The sequence below is a fragment of the Benincasa hispida genome, chromosome 5, assembly GCF_027475165.1.
Source record: "Benincasa hispida cultivar pf3 chromosome 5, pf3_genome.v1.1, whole genome shotgun sequence".
NCBI classification, from domain to species: Eukaryota; Viridiplantae; Streptophyta; class Magnoliopsida; order Cucurbitales; family Cucurbitaceae; genus Benincasa; species Benincasa hispida.
The window spans coordinates 45,796,218-45,812,992 of NC_143482.1; the positions used below are offsets into that span (position 1 = coordinate 45,796,218).

Here is a 16,775-nt window from a genome sequence, read left to right on the forward strand (position 1 = left end):
TGTCAACTTATCTGAATGACGTCGTAAATAATATCATGTATGAATTTCAATTTTCATACATCAACCATCTCATATCGATTTTATTTTATCGAAAATATTCTACAAAGACAATTTATTAAAAAAAGATTTATAATTCAAAAATAAAAATAAAACTTTTAAAAGTTTAGAAACATCGAGATATTTTTTCTAATTTAATAAACAAACAAGGTTGTCATGTACTAAATTAGTAGTCCACGCATATGAGATGTTTTGGAGAGACTAATCATCAAGCCATTTTTAAAAAACAAGTCATCCATGATTCAAAAAATAATTGCTAGCTTTTCTATTTTTAGTATTATATGAGCTAAATTAGAATATTTAATTAATCCTATGTCTCTCTTTCTTCTCCATTTCTTTCTAGACACCAATGGTTTGTGGGTGAGTTTTAGGTGAGAATCTACTTTATGTTTGAGTTCAAAATGAAATTAGCTAAATTTTGAAAGGGAATGAAAACATGCATGCTAAGCATTTGATGGCTTGCCCTATTGAGAAAGGAGGAATAATATTATTCTCACATTATACCAAAAAAATATTTATACTACTCACATCTGACCTTTTTCCACTTTCAAACTAGAAATTAGATAATGGGAATGTAAGAAGGAGTTAGTACATTCAAGCTAATTAAAGTGTTTCTAATTAGGACAACTTGAAACCAAAGGTATAGACTCATTTTATAGTGCTTAGAGCCCATGCCTTTTTTGAACTTTTCTGATATGGGACGGTTGCACTTCTAAATATTTTACCAAAAATTCAACAATTTGGTCCTGTTTCAATTTTACATTGATTATGTCAGTGGCATTTTTACCCTCTAAAAGAAAAGGAAAAATAAATTTGAAGTGAAACTACAAGTTTTTTTAAAAAAAAAAAAAAAATTAAGAAATAAGGTATGTAGGTTTTAAATAAGAATGTTTAAATACTACTTTTGGTCTCTATATTTTGGGGATTTGTTTCATCTTGACCCCTTTATCGTTCCTTTTTCTCTTTATTTTGGTACTTGTACTTTTAAGGGAAAAAAATTCATTTTTTATTCTAAACTTGATAGATTGTATTCGTTTAAATTCTAATTTTTAATTTCATCAATTAAAACTTCAAATTTAGTCAGTTGTATTGATTTTAACACTAAACTTTCAATTTCATGAATTTAAACCTCCAATCTGTATAATTATACCAATTTATACCATTGATCAAAATTGATATAATTTTCTAAATTTGAGGTTTACATTGATTATGCTAGTAACATTTTTTACCTTATAAAATAAAAAGAAATTAAATTTGAAGTGAAACTACGATTTATTTTTAATTAAGAAATAGGGATTATGTACTAAATAAGAATGTTTAAATGCTATTTTTGGTCATCTCTATACTTTCGAGATTGATTTCATTTAGTCATTTTACTGTTTATTTTCTCATCCAATTTGGTACTTATATTTTTTTTATAGAAGAATTTCATTGTTGACCCTAAACTTGACACTTATGATAAATTGTATCAATTTTAACCATGAACTTTTAATTTCATCAATTTAAACTTCAATCTTGACAAATTATATCAATTTTAACCTTAAATTTTCAATTTCATGAATTTAAACTTCGATCTTAAATAATTGTATCAATTCACACCTTTGATTAAAATTGATATAGTCTGCCAAGTTTGAGGTTAAAATTGAAAGTTTGAGATTAAAATTAATACAATTTACCAAATCTGAGGTTTAAATGGATGAAATTGAAAGATTAGGGTTTAACTTATTACATCTCGTCAAGTTTTAAGGTCAATAATATATATTTTTTTTACTTTTAAAAGTTGATCATTATGATCTCTTCCGTTTTATTTTCACTCTGTTTTTAATCAAAATTTTAGCATGACACTTCTTTCTCTGAATTTCTCATAAATGAGTACTTTCGATATGAATTATTTTAGTACATACCTTGATTTATTTTCACCCACGATATAATCTTACTCTCCCTTCTTGACCTATAATCAGCATCCACCACACCACTACCACTACCATCATCATACATCCATTAGCTGTGGTTGCCACCAACTTTTTGGGACAGAATGGGATCAAAATCAAAGGAGAAAAGAAGATTTCTCTTTGATATATGGAACCAAATCTTCTCTTTTGAGCTTCAAACCAAATAACACCACCATCTCCATTATTATATAGAAGACAAAATGGATGAGTTGGAGTATATTAAACCCTTGTAATTGAGTCATATGTATTAATAGTTACATCATTAAATAACGAGTGGTTGGAACGCTTTGAATATACATTATTTGAAATTTCTGTATCTATATTATTTGATATTTCTTTTTAATAATAAATCTACTTTTTCCTTCTGCTTGTAGACATAGTGTACCATGTAATCCTTTGTATTAGATTTCTTCTTGTTCTTTATTCTTTGTTAGTCGGTTTTGTTTTTTGTCGTAACACAAATCATATTAAGGTAGGTATAGATTTCATTTGTTTATCCGATGTTTAAAACTCAAAATTTACAAAATTTTATCAGCTTAGTTATTTGAATTTAGTAGAGATTCAATGCATGATATCAAATGCAGAGATCCTATGTGCTTGAATTTCCCTTATTGTTAATATTTAGATTCCAGTTAATATTGATAATCACTTGCTAGGTCTTGTGCAAATTTTCAATCTCACAAGTGAGGATAGTCAAGAGATCAAGGGTGTGTTTGGATTGTATTTTCAAGTATTTAAATTTAAAAATAAGTCATTTTGGAAGAAATTATAATATTTGGCAACCACTCAAGATAGCGTTTCAAGTGTATTAAGACATGAAGAAAAGAGTTACAATGACGGATTTTGGGTTGATGTGGGAGGAAGAACACAAAGCCCTTGGGAAAAGTGCTGTGGACACCCATTGAATTTGGGAATTGGATTCTGAATGTTTGGACGGCATTCATGTTTCTTTTCCACAATCTACATTCATCCACTACTGTCTTATATTTTATATTATATATATATATATATAATAAGGGCTTTTATATTTACTACTCTATTTATTTATTGAAATGTATTTTAGTGTATTGAATTTATTATTTTATTAAGTCGGTCCCACGTTGTAGTATAGAAGGGATCTCATATTACTATCCAACCACGAATTTTCTCGAAAAAAAAAATATTTCTCTTTCTCAACTTTGTCAAAATTCCAACATATATCATTTTCTTGATTTTTCTAGATTATATATCTATACTTATCATTATATATGGGGAACTATTTGCCTTCCTCAAAGCCAAATGTGATCAAATTTAATTCCATCTTAATCACTCAGTTATTATTATTATTATTATTATTATTAATAAGAGGTCCCTTTCTAACCTCAAATCATTAATGATCTTTCAATTAATAAAGATGAAATAATATAAGATAGATTAGTTTGCTTTACACATTTAGATTCAAATCCTTCCCTTCCAAAGTTAATTAATTGCATCATATACCTTTGCATCCTTTACTCTCACTAGTTGAATAAAAAAAGTTTCCAAATCTTTTTTTTTAAAAAAAAAATAATGATTTCGGAGTATGTTCATATTTCAAAGAAAGTAGTTATTGTAATAAGATCACATATGGACGATATTGAAAAACTATCATAACTTTTAGGAAATATGAATTTCTATATTTTTCATGCTAAATATGCTATTTTTAAAGGATTTTACGACTTTTTTTCCCTCTCCTTTCTTAATGTGACAAACTCATTTTGTCACAGTGTGTATGGTTAACGATCTAATGAGTCTAGTAATAAAAAATTAAAAATATAAGAAAATTTGAGACTATTTTGATTGTAGCTCCACTATAAGAAATTGTACTTCTCCCGACATTACAATTCACTGAAAAAGTGTGAAAAATGCGTCGGGAGAGGATCTCCCGACGAATAATGGATCCATGCTGACCACTTATTTAAAATATTAAAATCTTACAACCTTCTCGAGAGATAAAGTTGAGTTCGGTCTATGACTACGCCGAGAGGTTGACTATGTGTATGTATGTATTATATTAATGCAAAATCCAACACAAAATATTTGGCAGATTTTGTCATTTAAAAAAACCAAAAAAAAAATTCAAAATTTGTCTCTTCCCATATCCTTCCCCTTCCCCCCACTTCTATTCTTCTATTTAAACCCTCAATCCCTTAACTCATTCCCCTCACTCTCTGCTTCACAAACACAAAGAAAACTCCCAAATTTTCCACAAAAAAGAGAGAGAGGAAAAAAAAAAACATCATTTACACTCAAAATTATCCTTTCTTTTTATTTTCCCCTGCTTGATTTCTCCCTCAAAACCACAAATTCTAAAGAGAGAAACAGAGAGATTGCTGCATTTTCTAATGGAAGCTCTCTCTGTTACTCTTTACATAATAATAATAATCATAATATTCCTTTTTCTTTTTGCTTTCTTTTTTTCCATTTCATTTCTTAAAAGAAATCAAAAGCCTAAATCCCAAAAAGTTCTTAAACTTCCTCCTGGTTCCATGGGATTGCCTTGGATTGGAGAAACTTTGCAACTTTATTCTCAAGACCCCAACATATTTTTCTCACAAAAACAGAGAAGGTTATTCCTTAAACAAAAAAAAAAAAAAAAAAAAAAAACCAAAAACAAAAACAAAAATTTCTTCAATTTTTTTTTTTTAAAAAGTGAAAATTCTAAGTGTGTTTTTGTTTTTCTTGGCAGATATGGAGAAATTTTTAAGACCAACATTTTGGGATGTCCTTGTGTTATGTTGGCAAGCGCCGCCGCAGCTCGGTTTGTTCTTGTGACAAACGCCCATTTATTCCGGCCTACTTACCCGAAAAGCAAAGAGACGATGATCGGACCGGCGGCGCTTTTCTTCCACCAAGGAAATTACCATTCTAACCTCAGGAAACTTGTTCAAAATTCTCTGTCTCTTGAACGTCTCAGAATTCTTGTTCCTCATATTGAAGCCGCCGCCATTTCCGCCACTGATTCCTGGGCCGCCGCCGGCCACGTCATCAACACCTTCCTTGAAATGAAAAAGGTCCGTCCCATTACACAAAAGATTCTATAGAAACAGAAACAGAGAATTTCTTGGAATGATTTTGTTAGTAAGTAGTTAAAAATGTGTTCTTATCTAAAAAAAGTAATGTTTTTTTTATATCAATTTGAATTGAGTTAGAAATTTAAAGTTTCTCTCTCAACATCACATTATGGAACTAAAAATCAAAACTCTATTTGACAACTATTAGCAAAATTTTAAAAAATATTAAAATTATTAACAAATATGAAAACTACTTTTTTATTATTATTATTTAGAATTTGTCTAGAAATTTAAATATTTAAAAAAAATGTAAAAACCATACTAAAGAAATAGTAAGAAAACAAACCTAAATTTAAAAAAAAACATAAAGCATAAAAACAAGCAAATTGACATTTCTTTAAAAATTTATAGACAATCATTCATATTTATCTTGTTAAAGAGAATCTTAAAAATAGTATATATAAAGTATATTTCAAGCTACATCTATCTCCAATCTCAATCACACAGTAGAAAAAACTAAAAAAATATTTTGTTTTTTCAAAAAAAGTAGATAACTTGAATAGATGGGAAAAGAGATGAATGTAACCCAAAATGCACCGAAATCCCCATAATGCACTGAAATCCCCATACTTGAGTAATGAAAAATTTGAACTGATTTTGTGTATGTATGTGTGTGTGAACAGTATTCTTTTGAGGTGGGAATTGTAGCAGTATTTGAAAAGCTAGAAAATGAGTACAAAGAGAAGCTAAAAGAAAAGTATAGCATATTAGACAAAGGCTACAATTGTTTTCCAACAAGACTACCAGGAACAGCATATTCAAAAGCATTATCAGTAAGAAATTCAGTCTTCTGAGTTTCCTATATTGTTTTTTTTTCCTTTTTGTTGACACAAAGTTTCATTAATTCTTTTTTTTATATTATTATTATTAATTTAAAGGCAAGGAAGAAGCTGAGAGAGATTTTGGGAGAGATAATTATGGAGAGAAGAGAAAAAAGAGTAACAGAGAGAGATTTAGTGGGTCATCTTTTGAACTTCAGAGATGAAAATGGAGAAACTTTAAGTGAGGATCAAATCGCCGACAACATCATCGGAGTTCTCTTCGCCGCCCAAGACACCACCGCCACTGCCCTCACTTGGATTCTTAAGTTTCTTCATGACAACTTGAAGCTCTTTGAGGCTGTTAAGGTAAATTAATCGGATAACAATTTTATTTGTAAATTATAGTGGCTAAATTGGTATGCTATAAAAACTGACAGTTAATTTTATGTAATTTTTCATGATAGGGGTTAAGTTGATAAAAATTTGAAAGTATATTATTAACATCGTTAACTAGTTAAAGTTCGAGAACTAAATTAATAATTCTATGAAAGTTTAGATATCAAAAGCGTTTTTTTTTACATAAATTAAATTATTAGTCAATTCAAAAGTTTAAGCAGATGGACTATAGTACAATAGACGGTAACACATGTAGTCGTTTTAATGATGTTTTTTTTTTGGTACAATTTTCAGGCAGAGCAGATGGAAATTTATAGAAGAAATGGAGATGGGAAGATGCCTCTGTCTTGGGCTCAGATTAAGGATATGCCCTTTACTCATAGGGTATGTATGTTTCTTTTTGTGTCCTCCCATAATTTTTTTTTTTTTTTTTTTGTTTATAAAAATTATTCTTGATTTGTCGATAACACTTTTCACTTTTATAAACACATGAATTCTATACCAAATTGAAAAAAAAAACAAAACATGTTTTTGAAGATTTTTTTTTTATAGTTTCTAAATTTTGACTTGACTTTTTAAAATGGTGTTAAAAAAGCAAACAGTAATACAAAAAATAGTTATTTTCAAATACAGAAAAATGTCAACTTATTTACGAATATAACAAAATATCACTGTCTGTCAGTGATAGATGTCCTCACTGATAGATAGTGATGTTTTACTATATTTGAAAATATTTCCAATAGTTTTGTCATTTAATGACATTTATTAAAGGCGGTATTTAAACAAATCTCCTCTCTTTTTTCATTTTTCAAGAATTTGTAAACTTTTAAAATCCTAGAGTTGAATAAAAGTTGGCAAATTAAAATGTAGGGATTACTATAACAAAATTTTGTTTCGAGAGTATAACAACTTTAAAAGGTAGAAACTAAAAGTATGTCTTTCTATTTTTTTTTAATTGGTAACAATTTAATCCTTAAATATTTCACTCCTTGTGGATTATTACACATCCTTCTCTCTATAAAATATATATATATATATATTATCAAAAACAGTTTATAAATTAAATATAATGATGATATGCATATGGTTATTTTCAGGTTGTATTAGAGAGCTTGAGGATGGCTAGTATCATATCCTTCACTTTTAGGGAGGCAGTTGTTGATATGGAATATAAAGGTATATTCATTGGTCTTTTTTTTTTTTTTTTTTTTTTGGGGGGGGGGGGGGTCATTTACACCATTTTTTGTTTTTAATTAATGAAAATATCAACATTGGTGAATAAATAATTAATTAATCATATAACACATATATATATCTTTTAATATATGTTTAGGGTACCTTATCCCAAAGGGTTGGAAGGTCATGCCTTTATTTAGAAATATTCATCACAATCCTGAGTACTTCCCTGATCCTCATATCTTTGATCCCTCTAGATTTGAGGTAAGCTTTTGAATATTTATATTCTCTTATTTTATTTTATTTATTCAAAATATAACCTAATTTTAATTTACTATATAGTTTTTTTTTTTTTTTTTTTTTTTAAATGGGGTTCTATTCTAAGAGAACTTTATTGTGGGTTATGTAGTTGGCTCCAAAGCCCAATACATTCATGCCATTTGGCAATGGAGTACATTCTTGCCCTGGCAATGAACTTGCCAAGCTGGAGATCCTCATTTTGCTTCATCACCTCATTACCAAATTTAGGTAAATCCAAACTCCATTTGTCATAAAAATCAATTTCATTACATAAAATAATTACAAATCTTTCACCTCTTCTTCAATGGTATACATTAAATATTTTAATGTATCTTAGACTATTTTTATCTTTGTACAACCCATTGAAGTGTTCAATCACAAGTTGTCATGTGACAAACTTTTCGTTTTTGAAAAAAGATTTTTTTTTTCTTTATAATGGAAGAGATTGCATGAAACAGATCCAACCGTATATTGCTCTCTCTCTCTTAAATGATATTAGGTTGTAAATAGTAATATTACTATTATAGGGTTAATCTAAACAAAGCTTAATAATAACTACATTAGTTATTATTTAAAGGTTGATGGTTAGATTTTTTATTTTTGTAATAGTTGAACTCAAAAGTAAAATTGTCATCTACACTTAAAATTTGTCAACTCAATATGTCATATCACTTTTCGGTTAGTCAACCAACAATCAAATTTGACTCATAGATCGATTAAAAATATTTTTCAAATTTTAGAGATAGGAAAGTATTTATTTTTAAAAATTATTATTATGGTTAATAATAATATGGGAAATGTGTGTAACACATTTGCAGGTGGGAAGTTGTGGGATCAGAAAGTGGGGTTGAATATGGGCCATTCCCAATGCCTGTCCACGGCCTACCCGCCAGATTTTTCAAGCATACAACAACCAACCAATAGCCTTTCATTTCATTTTCACCTCCCAAAAATATAAAAACAATTTCTATATACTTTTTATTTTAAAATCTTCCAACAATTATTATTATTATATTAATGCCCTTCTTCACCAAAACCCTAATTAAAACCTTCTACTTTTTTTCCCACCTCACATGGGGCCTTCTTCCCTAATCAATGCTTGTATTGGTTTTATTTCGAGTATTGAAAAAGAAAGGGGTTTGTATTTGTTGTCTCTTATCATCGGGAGTCGTTGCTGTTTATTATTGTGTATTATCGATGTATCATTGTAGTGAATGAGACAATAAAATGAAAAAAAAAAAAAAAGGCTTTTTGATCACCTTCGAGTAATGTATTTCATATCTCATCCCTCTCTTCTTTCTTCATTTTTTTTTGTTTAGGATATAATTTCTTAAAATATATATGTAACGTTTGAATTCAAAAGGATACATGAATGAATTGAGATCGCATTTGAATAAGACGAATCATGACTATGATTAAGAAAAATTTGAGAGAATTGAAAATTACTATATATACCAACAAGGTGCATCTTTCGTTTTCAATGACCTAATCATAAATCGGGCCTAAAAATTGCAAGATAATATAAGATTTGTAAAATATTATATGAAAAAAAAAAGTTGATAAGAGGTAAGAGTTCATATAAGATTTGAAAGATTGCATAATATTTGAAAAAATTAGGTGGATCTCAATGTTCATCCGGGGCATAAAATAACACCGAGATTCTATTTATTTGGGTGAAATCCCAAACATGATTAACCTCAAGATTTTATATATTTGGACTTTCTCAATGAAATCTTGTGTAGATTAACATTGAAATTCTATATATTTACAAAATGATACTTAAGTTTTCACAAAATTTATTCTTTCCCAAAATTTAAAAATAATTAAGATAATTGTGGAAACAAAATTATGTGAAAGATTTGAAATTTACATAAAATTTGATAAAGATAAAGAGAAAATTGAAAAGATATAAAATTTGGTATGAGATTTGGAAAGATTAAATAATATTTGAAAAGGTTAGTAGAATATTGGTTTAAATACTACACAAGATTTCATCGAGAAAGCCCAAAACAATTACTAAGAGGAAAATATTAATTTTTTTAACTAAATCTCGGTAGTCGATCCCGACCAAGATGAACCGATAAAAACTTAAAAAACGGTATTCTAACAAATTTCCTTTGATTGGTTCTCTAATTTTCTAGATGGGTTGCTATTTAGTTCTAGAATGATGTCAATCAATTTGTAGCGGAGTTGACTTATTTTGCTACTTAATATAAAAGTTACTCTATTCCTAAAAAAAATTTACCAGATTCAATTATCACATGACAATAGCTCTCTTATTTTCACTAATTTATTATATAACTTTGGTGGATAAGATAACAACACATCAATTACCATTTCAAAAGCGAATCAAAGATTTCCCACCAACCATTACTGAATTTGGAAAAAAAAACTCCTTATTTTCTCAAACTCATGATAAATAATTTTATAACATATTTTGTATTATTTTTAAAAAAAATGTAAAAAGACAAAAGATAAATAATTTTGTTTATAAAATAAAACAAAAGTAAAAAAAAAAAAAAAAAATTCAAGTAAAAAAAGAGAAAAAAACCTAGGGACTGTTTAGTTTAAGATTTTCTAGATACTTAAGGATTAAAGATGACTAAGAATTATAAACCTGAGAATAAGATTGATGAGAATTAAGAATAACTGTCATTGGTTGTGCATGAAAATGTTATCTAAATTTTATGATAAAAAATTATCTTTGTATTTAATTTATAAAATTAGTTGTGACAACTCTATAGAATTTTATAAATTAGTTGATAAACAACAAACTCAATTCGAAATTTTGAGAAAAATAATTATTTGACAATCAAATAACAATAATAATTAAATTATTCATTACAAATATTTATAAAATGAGTATTTATAATTAAGTTATTAGAATACCGAGAAATTATAAAATATTAAATTAAACTAAATTTATCTTTCAATAATTAATTTATACCATAATAATTTTAAACAAAATAATTTAATTTAATATTTATTCATAGCAGGAAAAGCATGAGAATAAAATGATAAGAATAAAAGGAAATAAAATAATAAAAGAAAAAGAAAAAAAAAATAGGAAAGGATAAATCATAAAATAGAATGAAGAAGGAAAAAATAAATAGAAAAATAGAAAAAAAACCATGTAGAAATATCACATAAAACAGAAAAATGATTAAAAACTTAAAATAATAAATATATAAAAAAAAGAGAAAAATAATGAATAAAAAAGAATAAAAAATGCAAAAGTGGAGGTTTATTGAAACCCACAAATTACTATGGGAAAAAAAAGAGGCATAAAAAATGTCTGTTCCCAAATAAATATCTGAAATTGTCCAAACAAATAAGAATTTCATATATTCATGTTGATTCTCACCTCCTATTCCTTCAAACCAAACAATCCATAAACAAATTAAAGAAAAAAGATACAGAAGAAGACACAGTAGAGTACAATGAAATAACATAAAACATATAGTGATGACCCCACCATATGTTTTTATTCGACGGTGACTGTTGGTTGGTTTCTGGTGTGCTGTCCCACAGAGTACCAACCCCTTCATCAACCATCTAGATTACGGCATGTGGTTCTTCCAGGTACGAGTGATAACAAAGGACGGAGAGCTGATGTGAAATAGAGAAAATAATATTAATATTAAAAAGGAAGTGGGGTCCAGCGTCGAAAAGGTTCCACGTGGTGGTTTCTCCGTACGTTGGGGCACCGACGTGGACCCACAAAAGAAAGAGCTGACGTTGGCTTTACCATGGGATCTTTTAAATTAGAAGATCACAACGGGGCGTCCAAATTATAACTTTGTGAGCCCTAATGCACCGTCGCTCTAATTTTGGGACCCATTCCACGTGACGTCTCTCATTGCCCCCCTTCCCTCCTTTTCTTTTCAAACTCTGTTTGTCTCAATTTATTTTATTCTCATCATATCTTGAAATTGAACATCTCACGTTGAACAGATGAAACGATTTTACAATCTTAAATACGATCTTATATATTTTTTTGTTTTGGCATCAAAGCTAGTGACACATAAACAGATATTCAATTTCAAAAAATTGCGAGCCAAATTTAGAATGGTAAACCTAAAAAAGAACCATCTTAAGAGGCATGTTGAGATTGCCACATAGAAAAAATGGAGAAAACTCACAAATTTTGAATGGTATATGGTGAAATGTTAAGATGATCCATCACACAGAATATTTATGTTAAATAGGATGCCCTAACAATCACAGAGACAATAAGTAAATAACAAACAACAAAATAAGAGAAGAACACTTAGAGTTTAGTAACCTAGTTCGTGATATATTACTTATGTTTAGGGGACAATGTGCTCGTGAAAGATAATTCACTAATATGAAAAAGTCAAATATCTACAATGTTATACTTATCTGTAAAATAATGATGATTATAGAGACACACGTAGAACCTAACTTATTTGATCACCTAATCTCCCCCTAGATGTAAGGCTCGTTCTCAATAGAACTTAGGCTCTCCCTAAGTATGTGAATATTAGTGAAGAAACACTTAGACTCCTCCCAAGTGTGTGAGACTCCCTCTCACTATGAAGTTATCCTCCCTCCTTCTTGTGAACACTCCTTCACTTGAAGAATTTATGCTCCCTTAAATTTGAGAACTCCTTCTCTATGAACATTGCCTTAGGATCTCCTAATGGTGAAAATCCATTCTCAATCAACACTAAAAAAAAGTAGCTTTTGTTTTTGGAATTTGGATAAGAATTCAACTATTATACTTTAGAAATATGCAAATCATTGTAAGAAATATGAATGAAATAAGCTTAATTTTTCCAAAAAAAAAAAAATAATAAAATAAAACGATTACTAAACGGGATCTAAATAAATATCAAATGTGATCCAAACATTCACGTTTGTTTAATAGAAATCTTGTGTATGAGACCTTTAAGAAAAGAGAGTTCAAAGATTTATGTAACATAGAATTAAACATTCATAAATCTATTGGATTGGATCCTCTTTTAAAGTTTATAGGCATATTAGAGAACATTGAAAGTTGAGATTTATTAAACATTTTTTAAAAGTTAAGAGATTTTTTTTTTAGAACAAAAAGTTTAGATCTTTATGAAATATAACTCTCAAATTAAACGATCACAAAACTTAATCTTCTTTGGCAATGATGGTCATTTTATTTTATTAATAACAAAAAAAAAAAAGTTACTAAAGAAAAATAATTTATGGTGCTCAACAAGTAACTTTTAATTTCATATCAATCTTTTTTTTTTAAGTTCAATAACTATATAAGTGGGAGATTAAATTATCGACCAATTATTAACAAATTTAAGTAATAGAACACTTAAGAATTAAGTAGTAAAAAAGGACTATCCAACAAAAATACAAATAGTATTACCTAAATTAGAAATAATGACCACATTTGATAAGAAATCTCTAGAAACAACTCAACTAAATGACATGGATATCAATTTTATCGTTTGCCTTTACAAAAAGTTAGGGTATAATTTGAAAAAAAAGGTAAAGACTTTAAACATAAATTAGAGTTACCCATCTAATACAAGTTGAGGAAGAATTACAAAGAATAGCCTATTAAGCTATACTTACTTACATTACTAACTCATTAGTTAAAATATACAAAAATAACTAAAAAGAGGAATACAACTTAATTTTTTAATACAGTACGGGTGGAGGATTCAAACCTCATATCCCTCTTGATCACTAGCATATGCTAGTTGAACTATACTTGCGTTTGATAATTAAATATAATTAAATTTATAGTGGATAGTAGTTCCACAAACATTCATCTCTATTTAAATGCAAATATCATGTTGTCAGATAACATAGGATTTAGATATATATATTTGCAATCGTAACATATCTAAGTAAGTGTGATGAATCAGTAAAATAGTGATAAAAATGGATAGAAGATGAAAAATTTCCAAATAAAAAAAAGGGAATAGTCTTCCAAGATTATAATAAAGGGGTAGGTTTTGAAATATTTACATGTCATCTCACAAAGTTCTAGAATTAACCAAAGAAAATGACGTTATCCAAAGATGGAAAAACAGTAAAAATGAATAGGAAAGAAAGCATTTAGTGTGAAAAAAGAAAATGATGTAGCAATGAACCTAACCTTTTGAGCAATAAATGCAAGGGTGGAATGGTATAGGTTGTCTCCTTATATTCCATTTCCTTCCTCCTTTGGGCAAAGGACATGAAAAAAAGGTCCCATTTTCTTTTAATTTCTTCACCCATTGTTTTCCTTTTTTCCATGTGCAAATTACTCACTCCTTTCCTTTCTCTCTCCCTACCCTAACCACTCTCATGTAATTTGTTATGTTTTAATCTCCTTATTCGATTCCACGTGTAACATTTTACTCTTGTTATATTCTTATAATGGTTAAATGTTCAACCCATTTCTCTGAGCTACGTCGTTTTTCTTTTCCTCTATTTGTTTTTCTTTTTCTTTTTTTGGTAAATTGTGTATTAGTTAAATCTACTTTCTCTATACTGTCATTTTCATGTGCACGATCATACACCCAATAGTCTAACAATGGTAACTATTTTCAATACTGATTTCTTTTCTCTCAAAATTATGAATATTTACAGCATTTTTTTTTAATATATATTCAAAGAATAGGTATAAGGGATTTGAACGTACAACCTTTCATCATATTCAATATGATCAATTTGAATACTTCTTTTTCTATCACAATTGTGTAAATTTTATAACCCGACATTATTATTATTGTCGTCAAAAATAAGAATTCTATTCTCAAATTTGTGAAAGAGGAAGAAAAATGAGGAGTAAATTTGGGTTTATAACGTCTAAGGGAAAAAAAGTAACTTAATAAATTACGATATTTAATAATAAAGAAGAAAGATTTATTATATACAATGAAGGGAAGTATATCATTAGTAATTTATGGATAGGTAACTAGTCAATGTATATCTCTAAACTTTAGAATGAATTTGGAATAGGTTTCATCTTTAGATGTTGAAAAGTTTTTTAAAATATAATCGTTACTAGTTATTTTATCATCGTTAAAATCATTTATATAATCAATGTTTATACATTAGTTATCATGTCAACTTATCTGAATGACGTCGTAAATAATATCATGTATGAATTTCAATTTTCATACATCAACCATCTCATATCGATTTTATTTTATCGAAAATATTCTACAAAGACAATTTATTAAAAAAAAATTTATAATTCAAAAATAAAAATAAAACTTTTAAAAGTTTAGAAACATCGAGATATTTTTTCTAATTTAATAAACAAACAAGGTTGTCATGTACTAAATTAGTAGTCCACGCATATGAGATGTTTTGGAGAGACTAATCATCAAGCCATTTTTAAAAAACAAGTCATCCATGATTCAAAAAATAATTGCTAGCTTTTCTATTTTTAGTATTATATGAGCTAAATTAGAATATTTAATTAATCCTATGTCTCTCTTTCTTCTCCATTTCTTTCTAGACACCAATGGTTTGTGGGTGAGTTTTAGGTGAGAATCTACTTTATGTTTGAGTTCAAAATGAAATTAGCTAAATTTTGAAAGGGAATGAAAACATGCATGCTAAGCATTTGATGGCTTGCCCTATTGAGAAAGGAGGAATAATATTATTCTCACATTATACCTATGCATTTCAAGATTGTTTGTGTTGGGAAAAACCGTCGCACTACTACTATATAAATAAGCAAGAAATTTTTTTTAAAAAAAAGTAACAAAATTGGAAACACAAGAATTAACGTAGAAAAACTCTAAATTGGAGAAAAAACCACGGACCAAAAAATTTCATTATGTGAAAAATTATTACAATCACATAGAATAATTCTCTCTCACAATCTCAATTACAATAACACTCTCTCAAAGCTTTTATACTATCCACACCTGACTTTTTTTCACTCTCAAACTAGAAATTAGATAAAGGGAATTTTTAGAATATCCAAGCGAATTAAAATGTTTCTAACTAGGACAACTTGAAACCAAAAGTATAGACTCATTTTATAGTGCTTGGAGCCCATGACCTTTTTGAACTTTTCTGATATGGGACAGTTGCACTTCTAAATATTTTGCCAAAAACTCAATAATTTGGTCATATTTCAATTTTACATTGATTATGTGAGTGACATTTTTACCTTCTAAAAGAAAAGCACAAATAAATTTGAAGTGAAACTACAAGTTTTTTTTTTAAAAAAATAAAATAAGAAATAAGGTATGTAGGTTTTAAATAAGAATGTTTAAATACTACTTTTGGTCTCTATATTTTTAGAATTTGTTTCATCTTGACCCCTTTATCGTTCCTTTTTCTCTTTATTTTGGTACTTATACTTTTAAGGGAAAAAAATCATTTTTTATTCTAAACTTGACAGATTGTATTCGTTTAAATTCTAAAATTTTAATTTCATAAATTTAAAACCTCAAATTGTATCGATTTTAACCCTAAACTTTCAAGTTCATGAATTTAAACCTCAAATCTGTATAATTATACCAATTTATACCATTGATCAAAATTGATATAATTTTCTAAATTTGAGGTTTACATTGATTGTGCTAGTAACATTTTTTACCTTATAAAATAAAAAGGAAATTAAATTTGAAGTGAAACTACGATTTGTTTTTAATTAAGAAATAGGGATTATGTACTAAATAAGAATGTTTAAATGCTATTTTTGGTCATCTCTATACTTTCGAGATTGATTTCATTTAGTCATTTTACTGTTTATTTTCTCATCCAATTTGGTACTTATATTTTTTTTATAGAAGAATTTCATTGTTGACCCTAAACTTGACATTTATGATAAATTGTATCAATTTTAACCATGAACTTTTAATTTCATCAATTTAAACTTCAATCTTGACAAATTATATCAATTTTTAACCTTAAATTTTCAATTTCATGAATTTAAACTTCGATCTTAAATAATTGTATCAATTCACACCTTTGATTAAAATTGATATAGTCTGCCCAGTTTGAGGTTAAAATTGAAAGTTTGAGATTAAAATTAATACAATTTACCAAATCTGAGGTTTAAATGGATGAAATTGAAA

The 16,775-nt window shown here is 27.8% G+C and overlaps 1 protein-coding gene across 1 annotated transcript; it reads left to right on the top strand.

Moving 5' to 3' along the window:
* Positions 1-4,199: 4,199 nt before the first annotated feature.
* Positions 4,200-8,992, top strand: LOC120077498 (abscisic acid 8'-hydroxylase 4). Its single transcript, XM_039031405.2, has 9 exons — positions 4,200-4,596; positions 4,717-5,041; positions 5,725-5,874; positions 5,980-6,228; positions 6,553-6,642; positions 7,356-7,434; positions 7,592-7,698; positions 7,844-7,962; positions 8,553-8,992. Exons 1-9 carry the CDS (start codon positions 4,373-4,375, stop codon positions 8,656-8,658), a joined length of 1,449 nt encoding a protein of 482 aa, XP_038887333.1. The 5' UTR covers positions 4,200-4,372; the 3' UTR covers positions 8,659-8,992.
* The last annotated feature ends 7,783 nt before the right edge of the window (positions 8,993-16,775 follow it).